General features: G+C 44.1%; 1 protein-coding gene across 1 annotated transcript in view; it reads right to left on the bottom strand.

The window, feature by feature from the left end:
* Positions 1-23,231, bottom strand: part of LOC111952979 (alpha-actinin-3) — a 33,904-nt gene extending 10,673 nt beyond the window's left edge. The window contains exons 1-9 of the mRNA XM_023972031.2: positions 22,853-23,231; positions 3,579-3,693; positions 3,178-3,297; positions 2,623-2,709; positions 1,814-1,901; positions 1,304-1,382; positions 821-902; positions 592-677; positions 293-385 (exon numbers count right to left, since the gene is read on the bottom strand). Coding sequence (XP_023827799.1) covers positions 293-385; positions 592-677; positions 821-902; positions 1,304-1,382; positions 1,814-1,901; positions 2,623-2,709; positions 3,178-3,297; positions 3,579-3,693; positions 22,853-22,987 — 885 coding nt within the window. The 5' untranslated portion in view covers positions 22,988-23,231. The remainder of the gene's footprint in view (positions 1-292; positions 386-591; positions 678-820; positions 903-1,303; positions 1,383-1,813; positions 1,902-2,622; positions 2,710-3,177; positions 3,298-3,578; positions 3,694-22,852) is intronic.
* Between the last annotated feature and the right edge of the window lie 612 nt (positions 23,232-23,843).

The following is a 23,843-nucleotide window of genomic DNA, read 5'->3' as shown; positions in this document are numbered from 1 at the left end:
GGGAGAGGTAAGAGATCAGGGGTTAGAGGTCAGGGGGAGAAGAGTTGGTTGGGTGGTTACTTCAATTAAAAAACACACAGGTCCCGTTCAGGGCCAGTTTCCCAAACACAAAAAGCATGCTCAATGGAGAATCTCCATTGAAATTGCTTTTTAGTCCAGGACTAGGTTTAATCTATGTCCAGGAAACTGTCCCATACAGTATATAACCTCTCATACATCATTGCATTAGCGCAATGACTAGAAGTCTACAGGAACAGTTAGCAGGCTAGTATGATATCCCTTTAACACTCACCTCACTGGCCAGCTTCTCATACTCCTCCATGAGTTTCTCATTCTCCTGGTTAACAGCCAGCACTTTACAGATCCTGTTAGCTGCTGTCTCMGCCTGGGTGAGTGAGAGAGAGAGAAAGAGAGGAGGGAGGGGAGAGGGAGAGAAAACAAAAGTGAGCGTGAGAGAGAGAGATTAACAACAAACGTTAAGACAGAGACAGTGGACCTTAGAAAGATGGCCGATTTGTATTGTTTTCCATTGCATTGTATTCCATGTTTTTGCGGCAGTGTGGAGCAGAGGCAGTGGAGGGAGTGAGTTACCTGCTCAGCGCCAGCGAAGGCGTGGTAGAAGCAGGACACGTAGGTCATGATGGCCTTCTCATCAGGCTTGGGGGTGTTCACAATGTCTGAGAGAGAGAGACCAGGGAGGAGAGCTCAGGGACAATACAACCCCAGTGAAATCACTGGAGAGAGTTGTCAGAGACAAACGGTAGGGTTGTAAAATTGCCTGGTTTTACAGAAATCCTGATTGAAAAAAATATGGACTCACCTTCAGCGTCGAGCATCTTGGGGATGTCCAGGTACTTCTCAGCCACCTCGAAGGCAGTGTTGAGGTTACCGATGGGGTCATCCTGTTAGGGACACACAGACAGAGAAAGAGATTTACATGAACACATAGAGAGAAGACACAGGCCAAGGGTTGTGGGTTCAATTCCCACCAATACAAAACATGTATGCACGCATGACTAAGTTGCTTTGGATAAAAACGTCCGCTAAATGGCATATATTATTTAAAAATATATATATAATATTTTTTTTATATATATATATATATATATATATATATATATATATATATATATATATATATATATATCACATATACAATAGAGTTCTAGAGAGAAAAAGAGGGAATAGAGGTATAGAGAAATAAAATAAAATAGTAAGGGGCTACGACAGGTGTTGACCCTTGTGGACTCTTAAGAGGGGATGGGGGATGAGAGGAGAGTGAAGGGAGGAGGGGGGGGGGCACCTTTCTCAGTTTGGAGTAGTCAATGAGGTCAGGTCTGTGTCTGTGGATGAGGGCACACAGTGCCAGGCCATCCTTCCAACTGAATCAGTCACCAACAGGAGAGGAGAGGAAAGGAGAGGATGATACAAAGAGAAGATAGGAGAGGAGGAAAAACATTAGGATTATGAAGAGAAAGTAAAAGAGAAAGAAAGTAAAGAGAAAGTAAAATAATAAAAGTAAATAATAACACAAACAATCCCAAAAGAAAGAGAGATGTAGCCTGGTCGCCAGTCTGTTTCTGGTCTCTTGCCAACTCCTTATGGAATTGTCATGCCAAATGTGACAGTGAGTGAMAAGGAGTTGGCATTATAGCACAAACAGACAGGCACTCAGGMTAAGAGAGGTGCAAGCAACAGCCATAACTATGAATTAGAGTTCCCAATTCATCTCTTCTCAACATGACTCTGTGAATCCGCATGCAGAATGGATGTAGTTTCCCATCCTGGCCACAGGGTGGCGTGCTGTGCACACCTGATATGGAAGTTCTGCACGTTAACGTTCCTGTAGGGGGCAGTCTTCCTCTGGCACCACAGAAGAAGACCCTCCTTAGCAGAGGTCTCTACACAGGGAGGAGGCGGGGGGAGAGAGGGGGAAACAGAGGGGAGGCAGAGAGGAGGCAGGGGAACGGCAGTGTTATCCTAAAGGACTAGGCTAAATATGCTCCAATAACCCTGCGGTGTTAAGGTGTCAAGCTTAGTGACCTGTGTGTGTGTGTGTGTGTGTGTGTGTGTGTGTGTGTGTGTGTGTGTGTGTGTGTGCAATGCTTACTGAGGTATGTTTTTTGTGGAGGATATGCAAAGTGTGTGTGCCACGGAGGCTTGAGTAATATGAATGTGTTAACAGTAACTCATAATGAACTGACTACATACAGTAGCCTACTGTGTCTAATGTATCATGGTTTTGAGTGTGGCAGATGCAGAGCGTGTCTGAACAGTGATCCTACGACRCGTTTGCGACTGTGGCCGTTAATTMTATTAATGTGTTAACGCTTTAATGGCAGGCGTATGTATAGTGTTGTATAGTGACTGATAATGTATAGACAGTGTTACTGGGAGTCTGATAGCTGGGTAGGTAGGTCGAATTTGTTCTCATGTGACTTAATGCATGTGCAGTTCGAATGTGTTTATGGCGGGTGAAACCCGAGGGGAAATGCATAAGAACAACGTTGTAAACATGTATTTTTTTAAGATCAACTCTTCGCTCGTGTCATATCCAAGAGCGAAGAGGGAACTTTTTCCAATTCCACCCCTGCACACACACACACACACACACACACTGACCCTCCACGGAGATGTCCTGAATGGCGAAACGCAGGATGATGGTCCAGATCATTCCCAGGGTCATCTTCGTATTACCGTCGACGATCTCTGCAAGCCAATCACAGAGTTCGGTCAGAAACCATGGCAACTCAGTTTATGCTGGCTTACTGAGAGTTGTCTCAGATATAATACCTCACTCTATCTTTCAACAAGTATCTAAAGTTACAGTATTTTACTTGAGTACCTCTTATTTATTTTTACCTTTATTTAATTATTAACTAGGCAAGTCAGTTAAGAACAAATTCTTATTTTCAATGACGGCCTAGGAACAGTGAGTTAACTGACTGACTGATTTTTACCTTGTCAGCTCGGGGATTCAATCTTGCAACCTTTCGGTTACTAGTCCAACGCTCTAACCAATAGGCTACCTGCCGCCCCTCTAAGTCAGAACTGTTTTGTAAAATGGGACTCTAGAACTACAAATAAAGGATAATCACAACATTACTGTTTTTGAACCTGTATAACAACATATTGGCAAACAACAAGGACAACAGAACCAAGATGTTGAAGTCTCACCCTCAGCGCCGATGGACACCAGCTTGACTCCCTTGCTGCAGATGAAGTCCAGGGCCTTGTTCACATTTGCAATCTTGTGGAAACGCATCTTGCCTTTGTCRGGTTTGGGCAGTCTCTCACCTGTATACAATAAAAACATTCCCTTTAGTCTCCTCTCCGCAACACAAAATTATTGGTGAAATTTCACTCAATCAAGAAAGCTCTGTGCCATTCTCCATTCATTTCAGCTCAGATGCTGCTGTATTTGACCGCATACCATCGAATCTGAGTGTCCTTTTCCACTGACTTATGCTGTAGATGGAGAGGTAAACCTTTCTGATGTAACAGTATGTAAGAGTGACTTAGCGGTGACTTAACACTGACTTAGAGGTGACTTAAAGCGACGTAAGAGTCTGACCCACCTGAGATGACCTCCAGCAGCAGCATGAGTTTGAGGCCATTCCTGAAGTCGTCCTCTATGTTCTCGATCTGTGTCCCTGCCTTCCTCAAGTGGGAGTTACACCAGGCTGTGAAAGTCTGGGAGAGAATCAGGTCGAGATAGGGGGAGAAAGAGATAAAAAGAGAGAGAGAGAGAGAAGGGGAGACAAAGGGAAAAGGGAGGAGAAAAAAAATGGGATTAGAGTTGGCAATAAAGAAGTGAAAATTCTCCCTCAAACATACAGAAAGAGACTGAGCCTCACTGACAATGACCGGATGAGACCAACAGACCCCAAATGGAATCCTGGCCCCACACCGATAAACAACCCCTTAGTAAACGGAAATGAACAAACATAAACAGACAAATGCTCTAATCTAAAGTGAAGCCTGAAGCAGTTTGCTTTCTCCCGGCCGCTCTGACAGGCCCAGAGTGCTTGGCAATGCCCCATTACATCTTTAACCTTGTTAGAGCATCACGACGCTGCTCTGTGTGTCTGTCGGCTAGCACACSCATCCTGACCTCAGATAGTCATTATTCTGCCTTGACAGCTTTGAATGATTGATTGATTGATTGATTGATCTGATTCAAGGACAAGGGAGGTGTTGTGTCATTTCAACACGAGGTTGAGGTGTTTGTGTGGAGGTGGGGGCGTAGAAGGTCACAGCAAACATAGACGTCTGTCCGCGGTGAGGGGTTGGAGAAAAATAATACATGCAGAAGTGGAACAACGGACTACAGAGCAGTGTAGAGAGAGAGGGAGAGAGACAGAGAAAGATTACATTAATCAGTAATGAAGAGAGAACACAAAGTCAGAGGTCAGAGTTCTCCATTAACGCAGTCGCTGTGGGTGTGTGTGTGATTGCGATTCTGTGTGGGTGGGCACTGGGCAGAGCTGTGAGCCATTTAGCCATGACAGAGAAGGAGAGGGAGCTAGAGGAAGAAAGACACCGAAAAAAAGAGAAAGTGCTTGAGTGAAAGAACTCTTGAGAGAGCGATAAAGAGTGCTTAAGAGAGGGTGGTGAGAGAGATAGAGAGAAAGAGAGAGGGCGAGAGAAAGAAAGAGAACGAGCTAGGGCGCGACCCGGGGGGACAAGAGAGAGACAGTGCTTGCCAGGGAGCGAAGGAAGGCAGAACAGACAGACAGCCAGAGGGAGGGTGGCAGGAAGGCCCTGACCTGTGTCCAAAATGACCTCCTACTCCCTGCATAGTGCACAACTGTTGACCAGATGTGTCTTGGTCAAAAGTAGTGCACTATATAGGGAACAGGGTGACATTTGGGATGCATCCCTGGAAGGGAAGGAGAGCCACAATCCCGTCCCAGCAGGTGTCCCCCAGTCCCTACAGACCCAAACCCACACAGCCACACAAACCCCCACCCTACAGCTACGCATGACCCAATTTAGACAGGCCCCCTATACAAACCACACAGACCGCTAGGTTAACTAGACCACCAAGCCAGACTTCTGGAGAACAGGGGAGGAGAAGAAGGAGAAGGAGAGGAGAGGAGGAAAAGGGGAGGGGGGGATGAAGAGGGTGAAGGAGGGGGAAAGTAGAGAAGAAGGGAGGGGAAGAAAGGAGGAGGGGGAAGGAAGGAGTGGAGGTGAGGGGGGTGAAGGAGGCTAAATCGGGTAGCTATGAGACACCATTAGGGACAGCTGAGAAGGCAGGATTCCTAAGGCTAACTGTCAGTGTCAAAGAGGGATAGAAGGAGAGAGGAAGGAAGGAAGGAAGGAAGGAAGGAAGGAAGGAAGGAAGGAAGGAAGGCAGGATGCCTAAAGCTAGATGGAAGAAGGAAGGAAGGAAGGAAGGAAGGAAGGAAGGAAGGAAGGAAGGAAGGAAGGAAGGAAGGAAGGAAGGAAGGAAGGAAGGAAGGAAGGAAGGAAGGAAGGAAGGAAGGACAAATTGTAGGAGAGAGGATAAAAGAAAGTGGAAACAAGTGCAGTTTGAAACAGAAACAGGTTTTTGTTGACGTCAGTTCAACTTTCAGATGCATGTTCTGTGGGGCTTCACCTAAAATGGTGTGAGGTGACAAAATATGAGACATTGGGATATCCTGTCTTTCAAATACTACATATGAGGAGGAAAATATCCAACTCAAAACACAAATAAGCCCTATTTGTATCATCAAGTACAACACCCTATTCATTGGACTCAAAAGGCCATAGTCACAMCATTATCCATAATAACCCATTATCTCATAGGTTACATGCCTTTGCAGGGGATGCCTATGGTCAACTATAGAGCGCTAGTAATGACTATGAAGTCACTGCTCTTCTCCTCTATCTCCCCCCTTCTCTGTGCGACTGCCCCTCCTTCTTCCCCTTCTCCCTGTGTCCTCCCCTTCTCTTCTGTCTCTCTCGTCTCCAACTGTTGAGCTGCCCCTCTGTGCCTGTGTTGGTCTGATCTGGACAGAAACACACACAGACACACAGTCATTCTGCTGGATGCCTGTCATAACTCAGGGAGAGAGAACAGTGGGAGGGCCTGATGACCCTCAGCACAGCTGGGTGGACACACACACACACACACACACACATCCTCCTCCCATCCCAGACACCACCTGTCCATCAAGAATGTGATGTAACCATCCCTGCAGCTACCACTAACATCCTGCAGGTACAGCTAGCCTCCTCAGATTGGCAGCAATGAGTGCTGAAGCTAAGTCATGTGACAAGAATATACTACTGTGGACAATGAGTTCAATTCAAACAACACCAGCACGACAGGGTTCACTTTGTTGACACAAGGCGAAAGTACACACACCCTGTGACATGTGTTGTGTTCACCCATGGTGTCACTGATGTGTAGAAAATGGCTGCTAAGGCTGCGTTGTACTCGTGGATCTCTGTGTAACAGAAACGTTTTTTCATGTCTGAAATGGAATTACTTATTTGGAATTAATTTCAGAAGGCTTTTCAGGTTCACAAAAATGTATACTCAATCCAACTATGAGTCTATGTGAATTTCCTTTGACTTGACTCTGCATGCGTCCAAAATGGCACCCTACGCCCTATGACGCGCACTGCTTTGGACCAGGCCCATAGAAGTGGGAACCTCGTACCGAATCAAACTGCCAGGAGTGTTAGGGGTTTCCTTGTATTAGCATGACTCTGTGTGACTCTACACAGAGAACTAATTCATCACATCACAATTAGCTTAGCACGAGTGTTACTTCAACACAGACACCATGGCGATGCCCTCTGCAGTGTGTGTGTGTGTGTGTCTAAGATAGAAGGGGTTAGAAGTCAGAAGGAACTTTCACAAGAGAAAGAATAGAAAGGGAAGGAATTCGTTTTTCTCCTCCAACACTGTGGAAATCTCTCTACACACAGACAGCGCTACTATCTAGACATGTCTACAAGGTGCCATTATAGTCAGGCCAAGGTACACACAGACTGACATAGGACTGGTCTCTTTTCTACCTCTAAGAAAGGATAGCCTACATTTTCAGTCTTTATTTTCAGTTGTTTATTTCAGAAACAATTGTGTGACTTGTGAGACTAAAGAAAGGAGGGGGATTCAGGACTTTAAAGGCCCAATGCAGTCAWAAACGTGATTATCCTGTGTTTTATATACATTTCCACACTATGAGGTTGGAATAATACTCTGAAATGGTGAAAATTGTGATAATGCCCTTTTAGTGTAAGAGCTGTTAGAATTTTTGTTTGCCTGTTTTGGTGGGATGGGGTTTTGGCCTGCTTGGTGACATCRCTGRAAATACGCCCCCTCGGGCTTGTGCGGTGGAGGAGATCTTCGTGGGCTATAATCAGMCTTGTCTCAGGGTAGTAAGTTGGTGGTCGGTTGATATCCCTCTAGTGGTGTGGGGGCAGTGCCTCGGCAAAGTGGGTGGGGTTATATCCTGCCTGGTTRGCCCTGTCCGGGGGTATCGTCGGACGGGGCCCCAGTGTCCCCCGACCCACCCCTTCTCAGTCTCCAGTATCTCTGCTGCAATAGTCTATGGGCCGGRGGGCTAGGGTCAGTCTGTTATATCTGGTGTAATTCTCCTGTCTTATCTGGTGTCCTGTGTGAATTTAAGTATGCTCCCTCTAATTCTCTCTCTCTCCCTCTCCCCTCCCTCAGGACTACCTTGGCCTGATRACTCCTGGCTGTCCCCAGTCCACCTGGTCATGCTGCTGCTCCAGTTTCAACTGTTCTGCCTGYGGCTATGGAACCCTGACCTGTTCACCAGACGTGCTACCTTGTCCCGGACCTGCTGTTTTCGACTCTCTACCGCACCTGCTGTCTCGACCTCTGAATGCTCGGCTATGAAAAGCCAACTAACATTTACTCCAGAGGTACTGACCTGTTGCACCCTCTACAACCACTGTGATTATTATTTAACCCTGCTGGTCATCTATGAACGTTTGAACATCTTGAAGAACAATCTGGTCTTAATGGCCATGTACTCTTATTATCTCCCCCCAGCACAGCCAGAAGAGGACTGGCCACCCCTCAGAGCCTGGTTCCTCTCTAGGTTTCTTCCTAGCTTCCTGCCTTTCTAGGGAGTTTTTCCACTGTGCTTCTTATATTTATTTTATTTAACCCTTATTTAACGAGGCAAGTCAGTTAAGAAAAATGACGGCSTACCCYGGCCAAACCCTGACGACATTTGGCCAATTGTGYGCCACCCTATGGGACTCCCAAACACGGCCGGTTGTGATACAGCCTTCTACACCTGCATTGCTTGCTGTTTGGGGTTTTAGGCTGGGTTTCTGTAYAGCACTTTGTGACATCTGCTGATATAAAAAGGGCTTTATAAATACATTGATCACCATGCAGTAAATTAGTTAATAGACCAATAAGAAAGAGAGTTCCAAACCTCTCTGACAATAACAGTTACTTTTACCCTTCCCACTCAGACCACTCCCAGACAGTCCTGGCAAAATTCTTGCTTAGAAATGTCTATTTGCTAAAAAGCTTTTTTATTACATTTTTGACCATTTAAATTGAAAACAATCACAGTAAGGTACTTAATTGTTATCCAGAAATGATTTGATATTGAGATTAAAACGGCTGCATTGGGACCTTTAACAAAGAAACAGAATAGAGAAGAGGGTAGAAGCTTCAGGTAGAAGTTGCCTACAAGCACAGACCGCTCATGCCTTAATTCCTTAAATATAACAGGACAGGAGTATTCCTGTATCAGCGCTCAACAGCAGTGTAAAATAAATCTGGTAACAATGTCTGCAGGGCTGGCTAGCACTGTGTGTGTGTGTGTGTGTGTGTGTGTGTGTGTGTGTGTGTGTGTGTGTGTGTGTGTGTGTGTGTGTGTGTGTGTGTGTGTGTGTGTGTGTGTGTGTGTGTGTGTGTGTGTGTGTGTGTGTGGTGTGTGTGTGTCCACCCAGAGTGAGAGCCCAGGTGGTGAGCATACTGACCGTATATATAAATACAGCCTCCGTCCAGTCCAGGCCAACACATGACTATAGAACAGGTGGGATTGGCCAGGGAGAGACAGACCTGGACAGACAGGTGTCTGTGGTATGAATCACACAGATGCATGTACACACACACACACACGCTCGGACACACGCAGTACCATCCTGATGAGGTATGATGCCATGTATAAAAACAGAAACAGCAGTCTTTATAATTATAAATAGTCCCATCAGTCTGGAGAGAAGCCACACTTGGCAAAGCCATACATAGCTGCTCTACCAAACTCACAGGTGGGGGGACAATGGAAGAGAACATTCACACACACACACGCACATACGTACACATGCGCACCACGCACGCCCACGCACCCTTACACACATTCATATTCACAATGCTATGTTAGGTGGTACTTACTCTTAGTACATCCTAAATAATGTACTGCAGCTCAACCTGTAAACAACCAAAGTGTAACAAAGTGTAAACAACCAACCTGTAAACAACCAAAGTGTAACATAGTCTAAATAACCTAACAACCAAACTGACCGACAGATTGTCATGACAACTACATCCATCATAAAAGCCATACCTTAGCTTCACACCAGGTCCATGCCAACCACATCTATCACTAACAACTACACCTATTGCTAACAACTACACCTATCACTAACAACTACCCCTATCCATAACAACTACACGTATCGCTAACAACTACACTTGTTAGCGATACACATTTGTCAGAACAAATGAAAAGGATATCTGTGACCCCACAGATGACAAAAATGGAACCATTAACCTTTTGTCCACGCATATGTTTTAGGCTTATATGTTCGCATTTAAAAAATAGATACACTATCTATACAAAATTATGTGGACACCCCTTCAAATTAGTGGATTTGGCTATKTCAGCCACACCCGTTGCTGACAGGTGTTTAAAATCGAGCACACAGCCATGCAATCTCCATAGACAAACATTGGCAGTGGAATGCCCTTACTGAGGAGCTCAGTGACTTTCACTGATGTGTCAGTTTGTCAAATTTCTGCCCTGCTAGAGCTGCCCCGGTCACTGTAAGTGCTRTTATTGTTAAGTGGAAACGTCTAGGAGCAACAAAGGCTCAGCTGCGAAGTGGTAGGCCACACAAGCTCACAGAATGGGATCACCGAGTGCTAAAGCTCTTAAAAATCATCTGTCCTCGGTAGCAACAGTTCCAAACTGCCTCTGGAAGCAACGTCAGCACATGAACTGCTCGTCAGGAACTTAATGAAATGGGTGTCCATGGCCGAGCAGCCGCACACAAGCCTAAGATCACCATGCGCAATGCCAAGTGTCGGCTAGAGTGGTGTAAAGTTCACTGCCATTGGACTCTGGAGCAGTGGAAGCGCGTTCTCTGGAGTGATGAATCACACTTCACCATCTGGCAGTCCGACGGACAAATCTGAGTTTGGCAGATGCCAGGAGAACGCTACCTGCCGCAATGCGTAGTGCCAACTGTAAAGTTCGGTGGAGGAGGAATAATGGTCTGGGGCTGTTTTTCATGATTCGAACTAGGCCCCTTAGTTCCAGAGAAGGGACATTTTAACGCTACAGCATACAATGACATTCTAGATGATTCTGTGCTTCCAACTTTGTGGCAACAGTTTGGGGAAGGGCCTTTCCTGTTTCAGCATGACAATGCCCCCGTGCACAAAGCGAGGTCCATACAGAAATGGCTTGTCGATATCGGTGTGGAAGAACTTAACTGGCCTGCACAGAGCCATGACCTCAACCCCATCAAACACCTTTGGGATGAATTGGAACACCAACGGCTGCGAGCCAGGCCTAATCGCCCAACATCAGTGCCCGACCTCRCTAATGCTCTTGTGGCTGAATGGAAGCAAGTCCCCGCAGCAATGTTCCAACATCTAGTGGAAAGCCTTCCCAGAAGAGTGGAGGCTGTTATAGCAGCAAAGGGGGGACCAAGTCCATATGAATTAGAGGTCGACCGGTTATGATTTTTCAAGTTTTAGGTTGTAGTTATTGTAGGAATTTGACGTGTCGACTATTTCTCTCTATACCATTTGTATTTCATATACCTTTGACTATTGGATGTTCTTATAGGCACTTTAGTATTGCCAGCCTAATCTCGGGAATTGATAGGCTTGAAGTCATAAACAGCGCTGTGCTTCAAGCATTGCTAAGAGCTGCTGGCAAACGCAGTAAAGTGCTGTTTGAATGAATGCTTACGAGCGTGCTGCTGCCTACCACCACTCAGTCAGACTGCTCTATCAAATATCAAATCATAGACTTAATTATAATATTATAAACACACAAATACAAGCCTTTGGTCAAATCCAAAAACTATCATTTCGAAAAAACAAATGTTTATTTTTTCAGTGAAATACAGAACCATTCTGTATTTTATCCAACGGGTTGGCAACTTTAATTCTAAATATTGCTGTTACGTTGCACAACCTTCAATGTTATGCCATAATTATGTAAAATTCTGGCAAATTAATTACGGCCTTTGTTAGGAATAAATGGCCTTCATACAGTTCGCAACGAGCCAGGTGGCTAAAACTGCTACATATACCCTGACTCTGCTTGCACTGAACGCAAGAGAAGTGACACAATTTCCCTAGTTATTATTGCCTGCAAACAGTAAATATGCAGGTTTAAAAAATATATACTTCTGTGTATTGATTTTAAGAAAGGCATTGATGTTTATGGTTAGGTACATTTGTGCAACGATTGTGCTTTTTTCACGAATGCGCTATTGTTAAATCATTGCCCGTTTGGCGAAGTTGAAGTAGGCTGTGATTCGATGATAAATTAACAGGCACCGCATTGATTAAATGCAACGCAGGACAAGCTAGTTAACTAGTGATTATGTGAAGATTGATTGTTTTTATAAGATAAATGTAATGCTAGCTAGCAACTTACCTTACCTACCTTGATGYTGCACTCGCGTAACAGGTAGTCAGTCTGTCACGCAGTCTCCTCGTGGATTGCAATGTAAACGGCCATAATCGGCGTCCAAAAAGGCAGATTACCGATTGTTGTGAAAACTTGAAATCGGCCCTAATTAAATCGGCCATGCCGATTAATCGGTCGACCTCTAATATGAATRCCCATGATTTCGGAATGAGATGTTCGACGAGCAGGTGTCCACATACTTTTGGTCATGTRGTGTATTTTATTGCCTATGATTGACAAGCCCTTAAAACTCCTCATTATCATCATCACCAGGGGCTATACTTGGCTTATTTTCTTTGTCCTCCACATGTAAGCTATGTCTATGTCATTCACACATAAGCTATGTGCATGTCATTTACACGTAAGCTATGTGCATGTCATTCACACGTAAGCTATGTGCATGTCATTCACACATTCATGGGTTTAACTACTGAGAAAAGACTTTGTGCTGTAAAAACCATACGGTGGATAACTTTACTTTATTACATTTTTTACATTTTTTACAGCTGACAGAAAGAGTCAGTGGTTGCCAGTTGTCAGTGGTTACTTGTAATGTATTTATGTGGAATGTCAACAATGGTCAACTCTTTTTCCTTTGAGTTTCATTAGACAGTGTTAGGTAGGGGAGGGGAGGGGAGGCTTGGCCATACAACAGGTGTGACAGCTTTTGGAGTGACACCCCACCACCCTCACCACATCCCTGATCCTCGTCTTCCCCTCATGAGGGTTTTAAATATCCCCCTAACGGAGGCCTAAGGCTTGAACTTGGTTGCCGCTGCCACCGGGACGCTTTGGGACGATGACATAAGAGTAGAACTGAGCCCCCTGCAAGTAAGCATTTTGTTGGGYGATGTATACCTTGCGTTTCCCGTACATACAACTATTAAAACTTGAAACCTAGCCCCCTCCCCCCCGACCTTCCCACCCCACCTTCCAACCTCCAATTCCAGCAATTCCACGAATCCCGAACAACCATTACTTCAGACATAATGGRAGGATAATGGGAGGGCAATAACACACACTGTCAAATGTCTTATCTTCAAGATACTGTAGATCTTCAAAATAGTTTTCAATTCAAAATACATTATTTTACTTTACCTTATTTTAAGAAAAAGTCCCATTGACAGCAAGGTCTCTTTTGTAAGGGAGCCCTGCATCTTAGAATTACACAACAAATGAAACATAAATACACAATAAGAAATATAATAATACCAAAAATGATGTACAAAAAGAGACAAACTCATGAAAAACAATCCCATTCCACAAAAAGATGTCTTCAATCAACACTCTGAACTGCCCGAAAGGCACCAATACACCCATTTGTAGGGAACTCTGAAGATTATTCCATACATGGGGTGCCAAAAAACTGAAAGCTGTTTTTCATAAGTCTGTAGAAACTGATGGAATTTCCAGAGTTAGCCATCCCTGTGATTGGGWATGGTAACTCATACTTCTATGGGTACTGTAAGTAAAGATGTCAGGATGTTCAGAGGTTGCGTCCCAAATGGCACCCTATTCCCTACCTAGTGCATTACTTTTGACCGGGRCCRAAAAGTAATGGGCCCCGGGGGTCTGGTCAAAAGTAGTGTGCTATAAAGGGAATGGGGTCCCATTTGGGACGCATCCAGAGACTCTGAGGGCCAGCATTCTAAACACCAGGCCTAATATTTCTACATTTAGAGGATCAAGGGCTTTGACTAGCCTCGCGTTGGCAGGCTGAGTGTAGCGGCCAGCGGGCACACCTCTTCTGCCAACCCAGCTCTGTCCCAGCTGCCAGCCACCCCCTGGGCACAAGGGCAGCCAGCTCCAAGCAACAGGTGGCACACCTGATGACAGCGTGGAGCGAATTGAAGCCCCCCCTCACACTCTCACGTCTAAGAGAATGCCCGTTGCTAATTATTCTGTATTTAACACTTATTTCAGCAGTTACAGCATGGAGTGAAGCCCCTCTCATTAACCCACATCTGAGAGAATGCCCATCCTTAATTTGCATTTATTTAACCAGAGAGGTTGACTGAGAACATATTCTCATTGACAGCAACAGCCATGCAGGAACTGAATACTGAAGGACACTGAAGAAAACAGAGATAGAGGCCTATTTCTACACACTCCACTTGACTTGTGCATCAGGATGAACAATGCTGCACTTTTTCTTCAATTCTGTTCTGAAAACTATTTTTAGACAGGAAAACTGAAATAGACCAAATGCCACAGGTTTACAATGAGTTCTCTATAATATGGTGTTAGTGTGTTGCTTATTTATGAGGTTGACCGTTCCAAGCTTTAGTACTGACTGGTATTAACAATCAAAGTGACAATACGTACGACTATGACTAACACAACACTTGGACCTGCACCTGCAGAGAGTCATACCAACAGTTACACATCTGACATATTAATCATAATGTATTTGTGTTTGCATCAATGGTTTTATTAAAGGGCAAGAGATGAAATACATTCCATTCCATTGTTCCATTCCATTCGACTAAACATCATTCCATTATATATCGTTCCGTTCCATTCCAGTGTTTATCTGTTCTATTCTCCTGCCTGCAACTTGACTGAGTGACTTTTAAGGTTAAATGTCAAACACACTGGGCCTTCTCGTGGTCACAGAAGCATATGGTATGGGAACGTAGAGCGGAGCATGGTACAACCTTCCGATCGCTTCACAGTGTGTGTGTGTGTGTGTGTGTGTGTGTGTGTGTGTGTGTGTGTGCTGTCTCTTATACACATCTAGATGTGTATAAGAGACAGGCTGCTATGACAGGCTTCAATCTTCAGTGCCAATGGCGGCATCTGATACAATGGAGAGATACTAAGGATTATTATCCAAAATTAACAAGTAATAAGACCATTGAAAGACTTAATTTGCGGATTTTTGCCTCGGATACAGAGTAAACCATGACAAAACTCTTCCATCCCTCGCTCCATCCATCCCTCCCCCCATCATATCTTCTTTCTCCCTGTGGATTGTGGCACCTCGGTGTCCCTTTACCATTACCACACCATGGAATACCTGTGACCTCACGTCTTAGCGCCCCCAACAACACACACACTTGGAGGAGGCATCACAGAACACACACACTCCTCAGCCCTTCCTGTGGCCTCCCAGGGCTCCTAGCTCCACTAAGGCAGTTTATAGAAGCCTCCCTACATGGACACAGCTTCTGGAATAGCAACTGCCATCTGATCTCACTACAAGCTCTCTCTCTCTCTCTCTTACCTCGCCTTTTCCCTACACACACATACACACACACACACAAGGTTCTCTTGGCCAGTTCAGTTCTGTCTTGCATTCACTTGCAGGATGAACTTTGTTTCAAAATGTTTAATTATTGTAAGGAAGGAGAAAAGATAGAACAATAAAAACAAATGACTTAGAAAGGCTTGTCGATTCCAGTAGACTTATAAAAATAGGCCGAAGTAAATACAGTCAGGTCCMAAATTATTSACACCCTTGATAAAGAGGAGCAARAAAGACYGCATAAAATAAATAATACAARTACTAAGCTMTATCGWATGCTCAAATAAAATAATTTTATACAAATACAATTCCTCAGAGAAAGATTTTGTTTAACAAGTAATGAAAAAAATAAGAAAAATAGGAGTCAAAATTATTGGTACCCCTGTTTTCAATACCGTTAACTTCCTCACCTTGTGAGGATAATGGCACTGAGCCTTTTCTAAAATGTTTTATGAGAWTGGAGATCTTAGACCATTCCTYCATACCATTGGGTTCTTAGACCATTCCTCCATACAGAATCTTTCCAGATCCTTGATATACTTMATCTGCTCTTATGCACTGCCCTCTTCAATTCAAACCACAGGTTTTCAATAAGTCTGGGGACTGAGATGGCCATAGCAAAATGTTGATATTGTGGTCAATTAACAATTTATTTGTGGCTTTTGATGTGTTCTTGGGGTCATTGTCTTGCTGGAAGATTCACTTGCAGCCAAGTTTCAGTCTCCTGGCAGAGAGACTGGTTTTTAGCTAAAATGTCCTGGTACTGAGTATAGTTCATGATGCTGTTGACCTTAACGAGGACCCCAAGACCAGTGGAAGCAAAATAGCCCCATTAAATCTAAGAGCCATCACCATATTTTATGAGTTTCTTTTCTGCATATGCCTCCTTTTTTCGACGCCAAATCCACCACTGGTGTGCGTGGCCTACGAGCTCTATTTTCCTGTCATCTGACCATGGCACCATTTCCAATCTAAGTGCCAATGCCGTTTAGCAAACTCCAAGTGTTTACATTTGTTGGATGACATGAAAACAGAGCTCTTCCACTGTTCCTGGGGCCCCTTGTTAATAAGGACAATGGCATCATGAACTTCACCCAGCTATGTGGGCGAGACCTATGAGATCGATGAGATATTCATCAAAAATCGGTGAGTTTGACTGGTTAGACCTAATGACAGAATAAACAACAGTTTTTGGAGAGCAGATTGTTAAAAGGGACTTAATAATATCATCCAGTCCATGAATATCTGAGAAAACACATTGCATAGGCTAAGCTTGTCACTGTGCATGTCACCAGAGATTGATGAGAATGTGAGGTGAAACAACCTGGTCTCGGAGCATTTCTTATTATTCTGTACGTAAATCCGAGACACTCCATTTARTAGGATATGTTACGTTTCATATGGTATGTATTCACGTGTGGATGTCCATCACTCATTTCGTATGATAGGTTACGAATTACAATTCGTATGATATGTTACGAATATGCTAAATGTACAATACATTATGAATTTGCAAAATGTACAATATGTTACGCATTTGCAAAACGTATGATATGTTAGGAATTCTAGCTAGGTGGCTAATGTTAGCTAGCTGGCTAATGTTAGCTAGGCTAGGGGTTAGTTAGGGGTTAGTTAGGGGTTAGGGTTAAGTTCAGGAGTTAGGTTAATGGGTAAGGGTTTGGGGAAGGGTCGCTAAAAGGGTTAAGGTTAGGGTTAGGGTTAACTAACATGCTACGTTGCTAAAAAGTAGTAAGTAGTTTAAAAGTTGCAAATTAGCTAAAATGCTAGTTGTCCGTGATAAGATTCGAACTCGCAACCCACCCATCCACCCCAACGAACTACCCTACTTTCGTTTTTGCTTTAAGTGACCATCTGTYTTATGTAAACATACCAAACACAACATATCATACTAATTTGAGTGTCCCGGATTTATGTTTACTATGTTACGTCTAGTCTATGTGACCAGGCTGGGTGAAAGGGACCCATCCTCATCATTTTCAAAATCCTTTGGATGAGATTTACAAGTAAATTACAGTACTACTGTATTCCATCAAAACCTTTAATCTGATTTGTAGCAAAACATCCATTGGATTAATTTTTTTAAGTCAAAGTGTGATAGGGATGAAACATTCTAAATAACTATACATACAATATCACATAAATAGAGAGTAGTAAATAGACGTTGAGATGAAAAAATTATATTTTCCCCTAATCTCTGCTAGATCCTGTGTTGGTCCGTTTCCATGGAAATTMATTCTGTGAACTCAGTAACACATTTTTGGAACTAGAGATGAGGGAAATGGAAGAAAAATGAATTGTGACGTTTTAGTTATTACTACTGCATTAAAATAAGACACAGAGACATAAGAGGAAAATGGATTTACCATGAGAGCTCAAGAGGCAGTGTATTTTCCCAGACTTACAAGCACACACACACACAAACTCCATCAAAGCCTACTGCCTTGGGCTCCCTGAGCAGCTTACAGGCCTTATAAAGAGAGTTTCCACCACAACAATCATTGATCGTTGTCTTGCTGGATCAATATCCACTACCCAAATAAGAGCTCTCAAGTGTCCAAACCAAGCCCTTGAACACTGACTGAGGTTTTGCATACCAAATGGCACGCTATTCCCTACATAGTGCACTAGTGCAGCACTACAGGCCCATAGGGCTCTGGTCCAAAGTAGTTCACAATATAGGGAATAAGGTGCCATTTGCGAAGCAACATGAGAGAGTGAGCCTCTTCCTATGGGAATAAGTTCACTGCCGAGTGAATCACATCACATACTCCGGGTTTTCAGCTGCTAACTAACTGGCTAGATAGCTGAGTAATTGTCTGGCATAGCACAAGCTCATCCTGGCGCAATGCTAACCTATATATAACCTATATACATTGCATTCGGAAAGTATTCAGACCCCTTCACTTTTTCCACATTGTGTTATGTTACAGCCTTACTCAAAAATGGATTACATTTTTTTTAAATCCCCATAAATCTACACTCAATATCCCATAATGACAAAGCAGAAACAGGTTTTTAGACATTTAGCAACAAACAAAAAAAAGTAATACCTAATTTACATAAGTATTCAGACCCTTTGCTATGAGACTCGAAATTGAGCTCAGGTGCATCCTGTTTCATGCATGTCAGAGCAAAAACCAAGCCATGAGGTCCAAGGAATTGTCCTTAGAACTCAGAGACAGGACTGTGTCGAGGCAGAGGTCTGGGAAAGGGTGCCAAAAAAATTCTGCCGCATTGAAGGTCCCCAAGAAYACAGTGGCCTCCATCTTTCTTAAATGGAAGAAGTTCGGAACCATCAAGAATCTTCCTMGAGCTGGCCGCCCAACCAAACTGAACAATCGKGGAATAAGGCCCTTGGTCARGGAGGTGACCAAGAACCCGATGGTCACTGACAGAGCTCCAGAGTTCCTCTGCGGAGATGGGAGAACCTTCCAGAAGGACAACCATCTCTGCAGCACTCCACCAATCAGGCCATTATGGTAGAGTGGCCAGATGGAAGCCACTCCTGAGTAAAAGGCACATGACAGAGTTTGCCAAAAGGCACCTAAAGGACTCTCAGACCATGAAAAACAAGATTCTCTAGTCTGATAAAACCAAGATTGAACTCTTTGGCCTGAGTGCCAAGCGTCACGTCTGGAGGAAACCTGGCACCATCCCTACGGTGAAGCATGGTGGTGGCAGCATGATGCTGTTGTGATGTTTTTCAGCGGCATGGACTGGGAGACTAGCCGGGATCGAGGGAAAGATTAACGGAGCAAAGTACAGMGAGATCCTTGATGAAAACCCGCTCCAGAGTACTCAGGACATGAGACTGGGGCTTAGGTTCACCTTCTAACAGGACAACAACCCTAAGAACACAGTCAAGACAACGCAGGATTGGCTTCGGGGCAAGTCTGAATGTTCTTGAGAGGCCCAGCCAGAGCCCGGACTCCCCATCCAACCTGACAGAGCTTGAGCAGAGAAGAATGGGAGAAACTCCCCACATACAGGTGTGCCAAGCTTGTAGCGTCATACCCAGGACTGTAATCGCTGCCAAAGGTGCTACAAAAAGCACTGATTTTTGCAGGTTCTGAATACTTACGTAAATGTCATATTTCAGTATTTCTTAAATTTTGGGGCATAAAATGTATAAAAAACTGTTTTTTTCTTTGTCATTATGGGGTATTGTGTGTAGATTGATGAGGGGGAAAAACAAATGAATCAATTTTAGAATAAGACTGTAACATAACATAATGTGGAAAAAGTCAAGGGGTCTGAATACTTTCCGAATTCACTGTATATAGCAGCAGTCTCACAGGCTGGGTTTCCTATTAGCTGGGGGGGGGGGGTACAGGCCTACCAGCCACAGGGGAATGGTCATCCCTGATCATATTAAGTTGACGTCTGTTGAGTGTGAATAGTCCACATCCTGTCCTCACTGCAGTGATRGGGCCTTCCTTGACCAATTTAACACTCTGTGGTGTAAATTAAAGTTTATTTTTGTAATGTTAGGAAGTAACTTCTTAATAAAGTGTTCATTAGACTAATATGTTTTTCAACTTAAAGTTGAAGTGTTGCTCTGTAAACTTCATCTATTTTCTGTTTCGCCTTAGGGCTTTAGTGTAGATGCCAAATATCATTATAATATCCTTTTTTGGTACACACAGAGCTAACCGAAATACACAATCCCTTTATAGGCTTACTGCAGTTGACATTATCTTTAGTTCCATGAAAGCTGACCTGACTAAATTATTTTCCATGTTAGCAGATACATAAAAGTACTGTATCGTATCACAGGAAATAGCTTCCTAGCTCTCTATTTGCAGAAAAGGATTGTTATGACTGAGCTATAGCCAGGACGGGTGGTGAACTCCTGAAGCGGTCAACATTCAGATATAGTTTGTAACACCACTGTTTATTTWTTTTATTTTATCTATATTTAACTAAGCAAGTCAGTTAAGAACAAATTCTTATTTTGAATGACGGCCTAGGAACAGTGGGTTAACTGCCTTGTTCAGGGGCAGAACGACAGATTTGTACCTTGTCAGCTTGGGGGATTTAGAACTTGCAACCTTTCGGTTACTAGTCCAACGCTCTAACCACTAGGCTACGCTGCCGCCCTGTAATATGTCATATGTTAACTACCGTAACTGTAACGGAGGTGGCTCGGTAAACCATGATCGAGTAATGAGAAACCTTGCCTTGAGACTAGAAGAACTGCGTTAGCTCCCCGAGACTGTGTTAGCCTGCTTTAGCTCAGCAGGCTAACACAGTCTTGCAGTCTAAATGTTGATTGGCCATACTACTTCAACTCTTAGGACCAAGTGAAATATACAAATTCAACCCTCTCAAAGTGAAAGGAGTGCCGTGTATATTTCTAATGCTGTATCATATTCAACAGAGTCACAGTGTGTTGACAAACACTTTATTACTGCGCCTGCCTGCAGCCGGGTGTTTTTCCACAGAAATTTGGAACATGGGGTTGGAACAGGTGGTGAGGTCCTCTCAGATTCATTTCACCTCAAAATGATGCAGCTTTCTATACTTGATTGATTATGATATCAGCTTCTTAAGCTGTTCTTGTGTGTGTTGTGTGTGTGTGTGTGTGTGGCTGTGTGTGTGTGTGTGTGTCGTGTGTGTTGTTGTGTGTTGTACTGTTCTTTACGTGCTAAAGTGACCCAATCACCCAGGCCAGTCATAGAGGTGAACTCACACAGCCATTCTGGGGGTGTGGGATAAAATATTTTGTATTCTTCTCAGAAAAATGACCCTCTATCATCCTTACCTAAACAACAACAAAAAAGAAAGTCACATCGCAGCACCTCAACAAACTTCTTGGGACACAGAGAAGGTGTGAGAGAGACTGTTGGAGAGGGAACTGGCCAGGAGGCTTGCTATATTGTTGGGAAAATGGGTTTTGAGGAGAGAGAGAATGTAGAGAGAGAGAGAGAGAGAGAGAGAGAGAGAGAGAGAGAGAGAGAGAGAGAGAGAGAGAGAGAGAGAGCGAAAGAGAGCGAGAGAGAGAGCGAGAGAGAGAGAGAGGAGAGAGAGAGAGAGAGAAGAAGAGAGAGAGAGAAAGAGGAGCGGAGAGAGCAGGGAGAGAAGAGACGAGAGAGCAGGGGGGAGAGAGAGAGAACAAGAGAGAGAAGCTGGGAAAGAGGGAGAAGCAGGGAGAAAGAGAGGAGGGAGGGGAGGAACAGAAAGAGTGCAGGCGTATTTTTAGGACAGGTTTATTCGTAGGTCTGAAACTAACCCTGTCGGTGTACTTCTATACGAGTCGTCTCTCCCCTTCTCCGCCTCTCTGTTCTCTCACTCATCCTCTCTGGCTGCTGCCTGACTGGCCATCTGTTGAAGTCTCTCACCCTTAAGGCCATGTGAGCTCCAGTACAGTCACTGTGCGAAGGAAACTTTTGCATCATAAAGACAGGGGAGTTCCATAGAAAAAGAACAGGTTCCATTTTCTATGTTTCCTAATTAATGTTTGTATGTATGTTATGTACAGTATCCACCTTCTCCCAAGATGCCAATCAACCCAAGTAGGCTAGGTATGTATAAATATAAATAGGCCAGAGATATTTTCAGACAGAGAGTCAGACCTGTATGCAAGGACTACAAGCCCCCCAACTTCAGACCACTCTTTTAAAGGTGTGGATGAACATTCTACAAAATCTTGTCAGAAGCGGAAAATGTCTTCTGGTAAATCAATGGTAATAGAATATACATATCAGAAATGAATGCCTATGACAGCTGAGCTGACTAACGTGTATTTATTAGCAGTTTAGTCATTATGCTCAATGAATTCACTATTGGAGGTATGGTTGTCCCATTCCAAGTTTAGGCCAGGCCATAGAGCACAGGCAGGCGAGGCATACATCATAACTGTCACATCAGCCCATTGACTTTTAGGCTTGACAGCTCTGGCTCATTAAATGCACCTGTCCTCCATGTCCGCGAGCACAGCGAGGCCGGATGATCGCCAAGACAACGGGCGGGCCCAAGTCCCCTCGCGACTCTCTAGGCCTATTTTACATTTGATTCATTTAGCAGACGCTCTCATCCAGGCTACATGACACTTCCAGACACTATAATGTTGCCACCTCAAGCACAGAAAAATAAGCGGCACTCCCAAAATAGAAAAACTAACTCAGAGAGACAACTTGGAGTAGTTTTGAGCGAGAATTTTAAAAGCATTCAACTTTTAATAAATGGTTTGAGTTTGGCCTGCCTATAGCGCAAGGTGACTTCTTGGAAAAATCGTGCATAAAAGCACACAAGTCCCTATTTGTTCTATTGGTTAGTTTAAATGTGTGGGGGGTATATATATTTATTTTGAGACGGTCTTCGTGTGCCTGTCGGGGGTAAAGTGACAGATAACACTGAGAACGTTACGCGTCTGAAATATCTAACCGCTCTGCTCATAGCTTCCAGAACTGAAAAGGAGCAGGTGCGTGCGCCAACTCCTTATCTCCCCCCGTTTCACTTGACAACTTTAATACGTTTTCCAGGGATTTTAGTAAATGTCAACCATTTGATTCTGGGCACTCATAAAACATACACAACGGGATGGCTGGACTCAAGCCAGACGCACAAATTCCCGTGGTGCACAACGAGCCGCTCTAGCCAACATTTAACGGTCACCGTGCCACTTTGACTTGACTTACTCACAGCCCGGTACCGAACGTACCTTTCTCTGCTGTTTCTCCCATGCGGGGTCCAGCAGTAGRTCCCTGTCCCACTCATCCTCCGGAGACATATACTGATGCTCCTCGCTCATCATATACGAGGTGTTGTATTGCGCTTGGGTTTCGACAGCCATCATAATGCCGTCTAGGGTTTCTAGTACCCCCTCTGATTATATAGAACAGAAACGAGGTTTTTGCGCACTCTAAGCCTTGTAGATACCAGATGAAACCCTCCTTGGGCTTGAGGACTCGCTGTCTGTCAGGTGTGCTGGTCAGCAGAAACAAGAGATACGGCGACAGAGTACAGACTGCGGCAGAGGTGCAGCTCCCACTACCAGAAACTCTGCTTGGTCGGTGCTACTTTCCTGGTCAAAAGTAGAACACGTGACCGCACCCCAATAAGTATGAGAACCCGGGCGGGCGGGTGTCAGGGTCTGACCCTAAAAAGGTGCGATGGGTGGGGTTGTGGTTGGAGAGTTGACCTATCCCGGGGCAGGGAGGCTTAAGAGAGGAGGATGGAGACGTCAATCACACCCTTAACTGAAGGAAATTGTAAACTACAGCTTGTGGACCGCACCTGTTGCCTCTGGTGCGCCTCTATTCTCAGGCTGTAGTCTATATACCGCTATACCCCTCACACTGACTACAATGATAAACAATACTGACCTCGGATAACTTGAATGTCCTTACAACGACATCTTATTCTAAGATACATGTGTCATTAAGAATTATACTGACACAGTACATTTTAGGATAATTGTCGGGAAGATGACAGTATGAATCCTGGAAACTCACAGGGATAGGCTTTTTCCATCCTTTCTCAAACCTCTAGCACACCTGATTTAAAGTGTCAACTAATCGTCAGGCCCTAGACTATTTGAGTCAAGTGTGTTAGTTCAGGGCTACAACAAAATTATGAAACGTCTCTGAGGTTCCCTGAGGTGAGGTTTGAAAAAAGCTGGCCTAGCCTATGTAGTACTCTGAAGGTCACAT

Source organism: Salvelinus sp. IW2-2015, linkage group LG3 (assembly GCF_002910315.2).
Source record: "Salvelinus sp. IW2-2015 linkage group LG3, ASM291031v2, whole genome shotgun sequence".
NCBI classification, from domain to species: Eukaryota; Metazoa; Chordata; class Actinopteri; order Salmoniformes; family Salmonidae; genus Salvelinus; species Salvelinus sp. IW2-2015.
The sequence above is the reverse complement of the archived record's forward strand: the minus strand, read 5'-3'. Positions and strand labels throughout refer to the sequence as shown.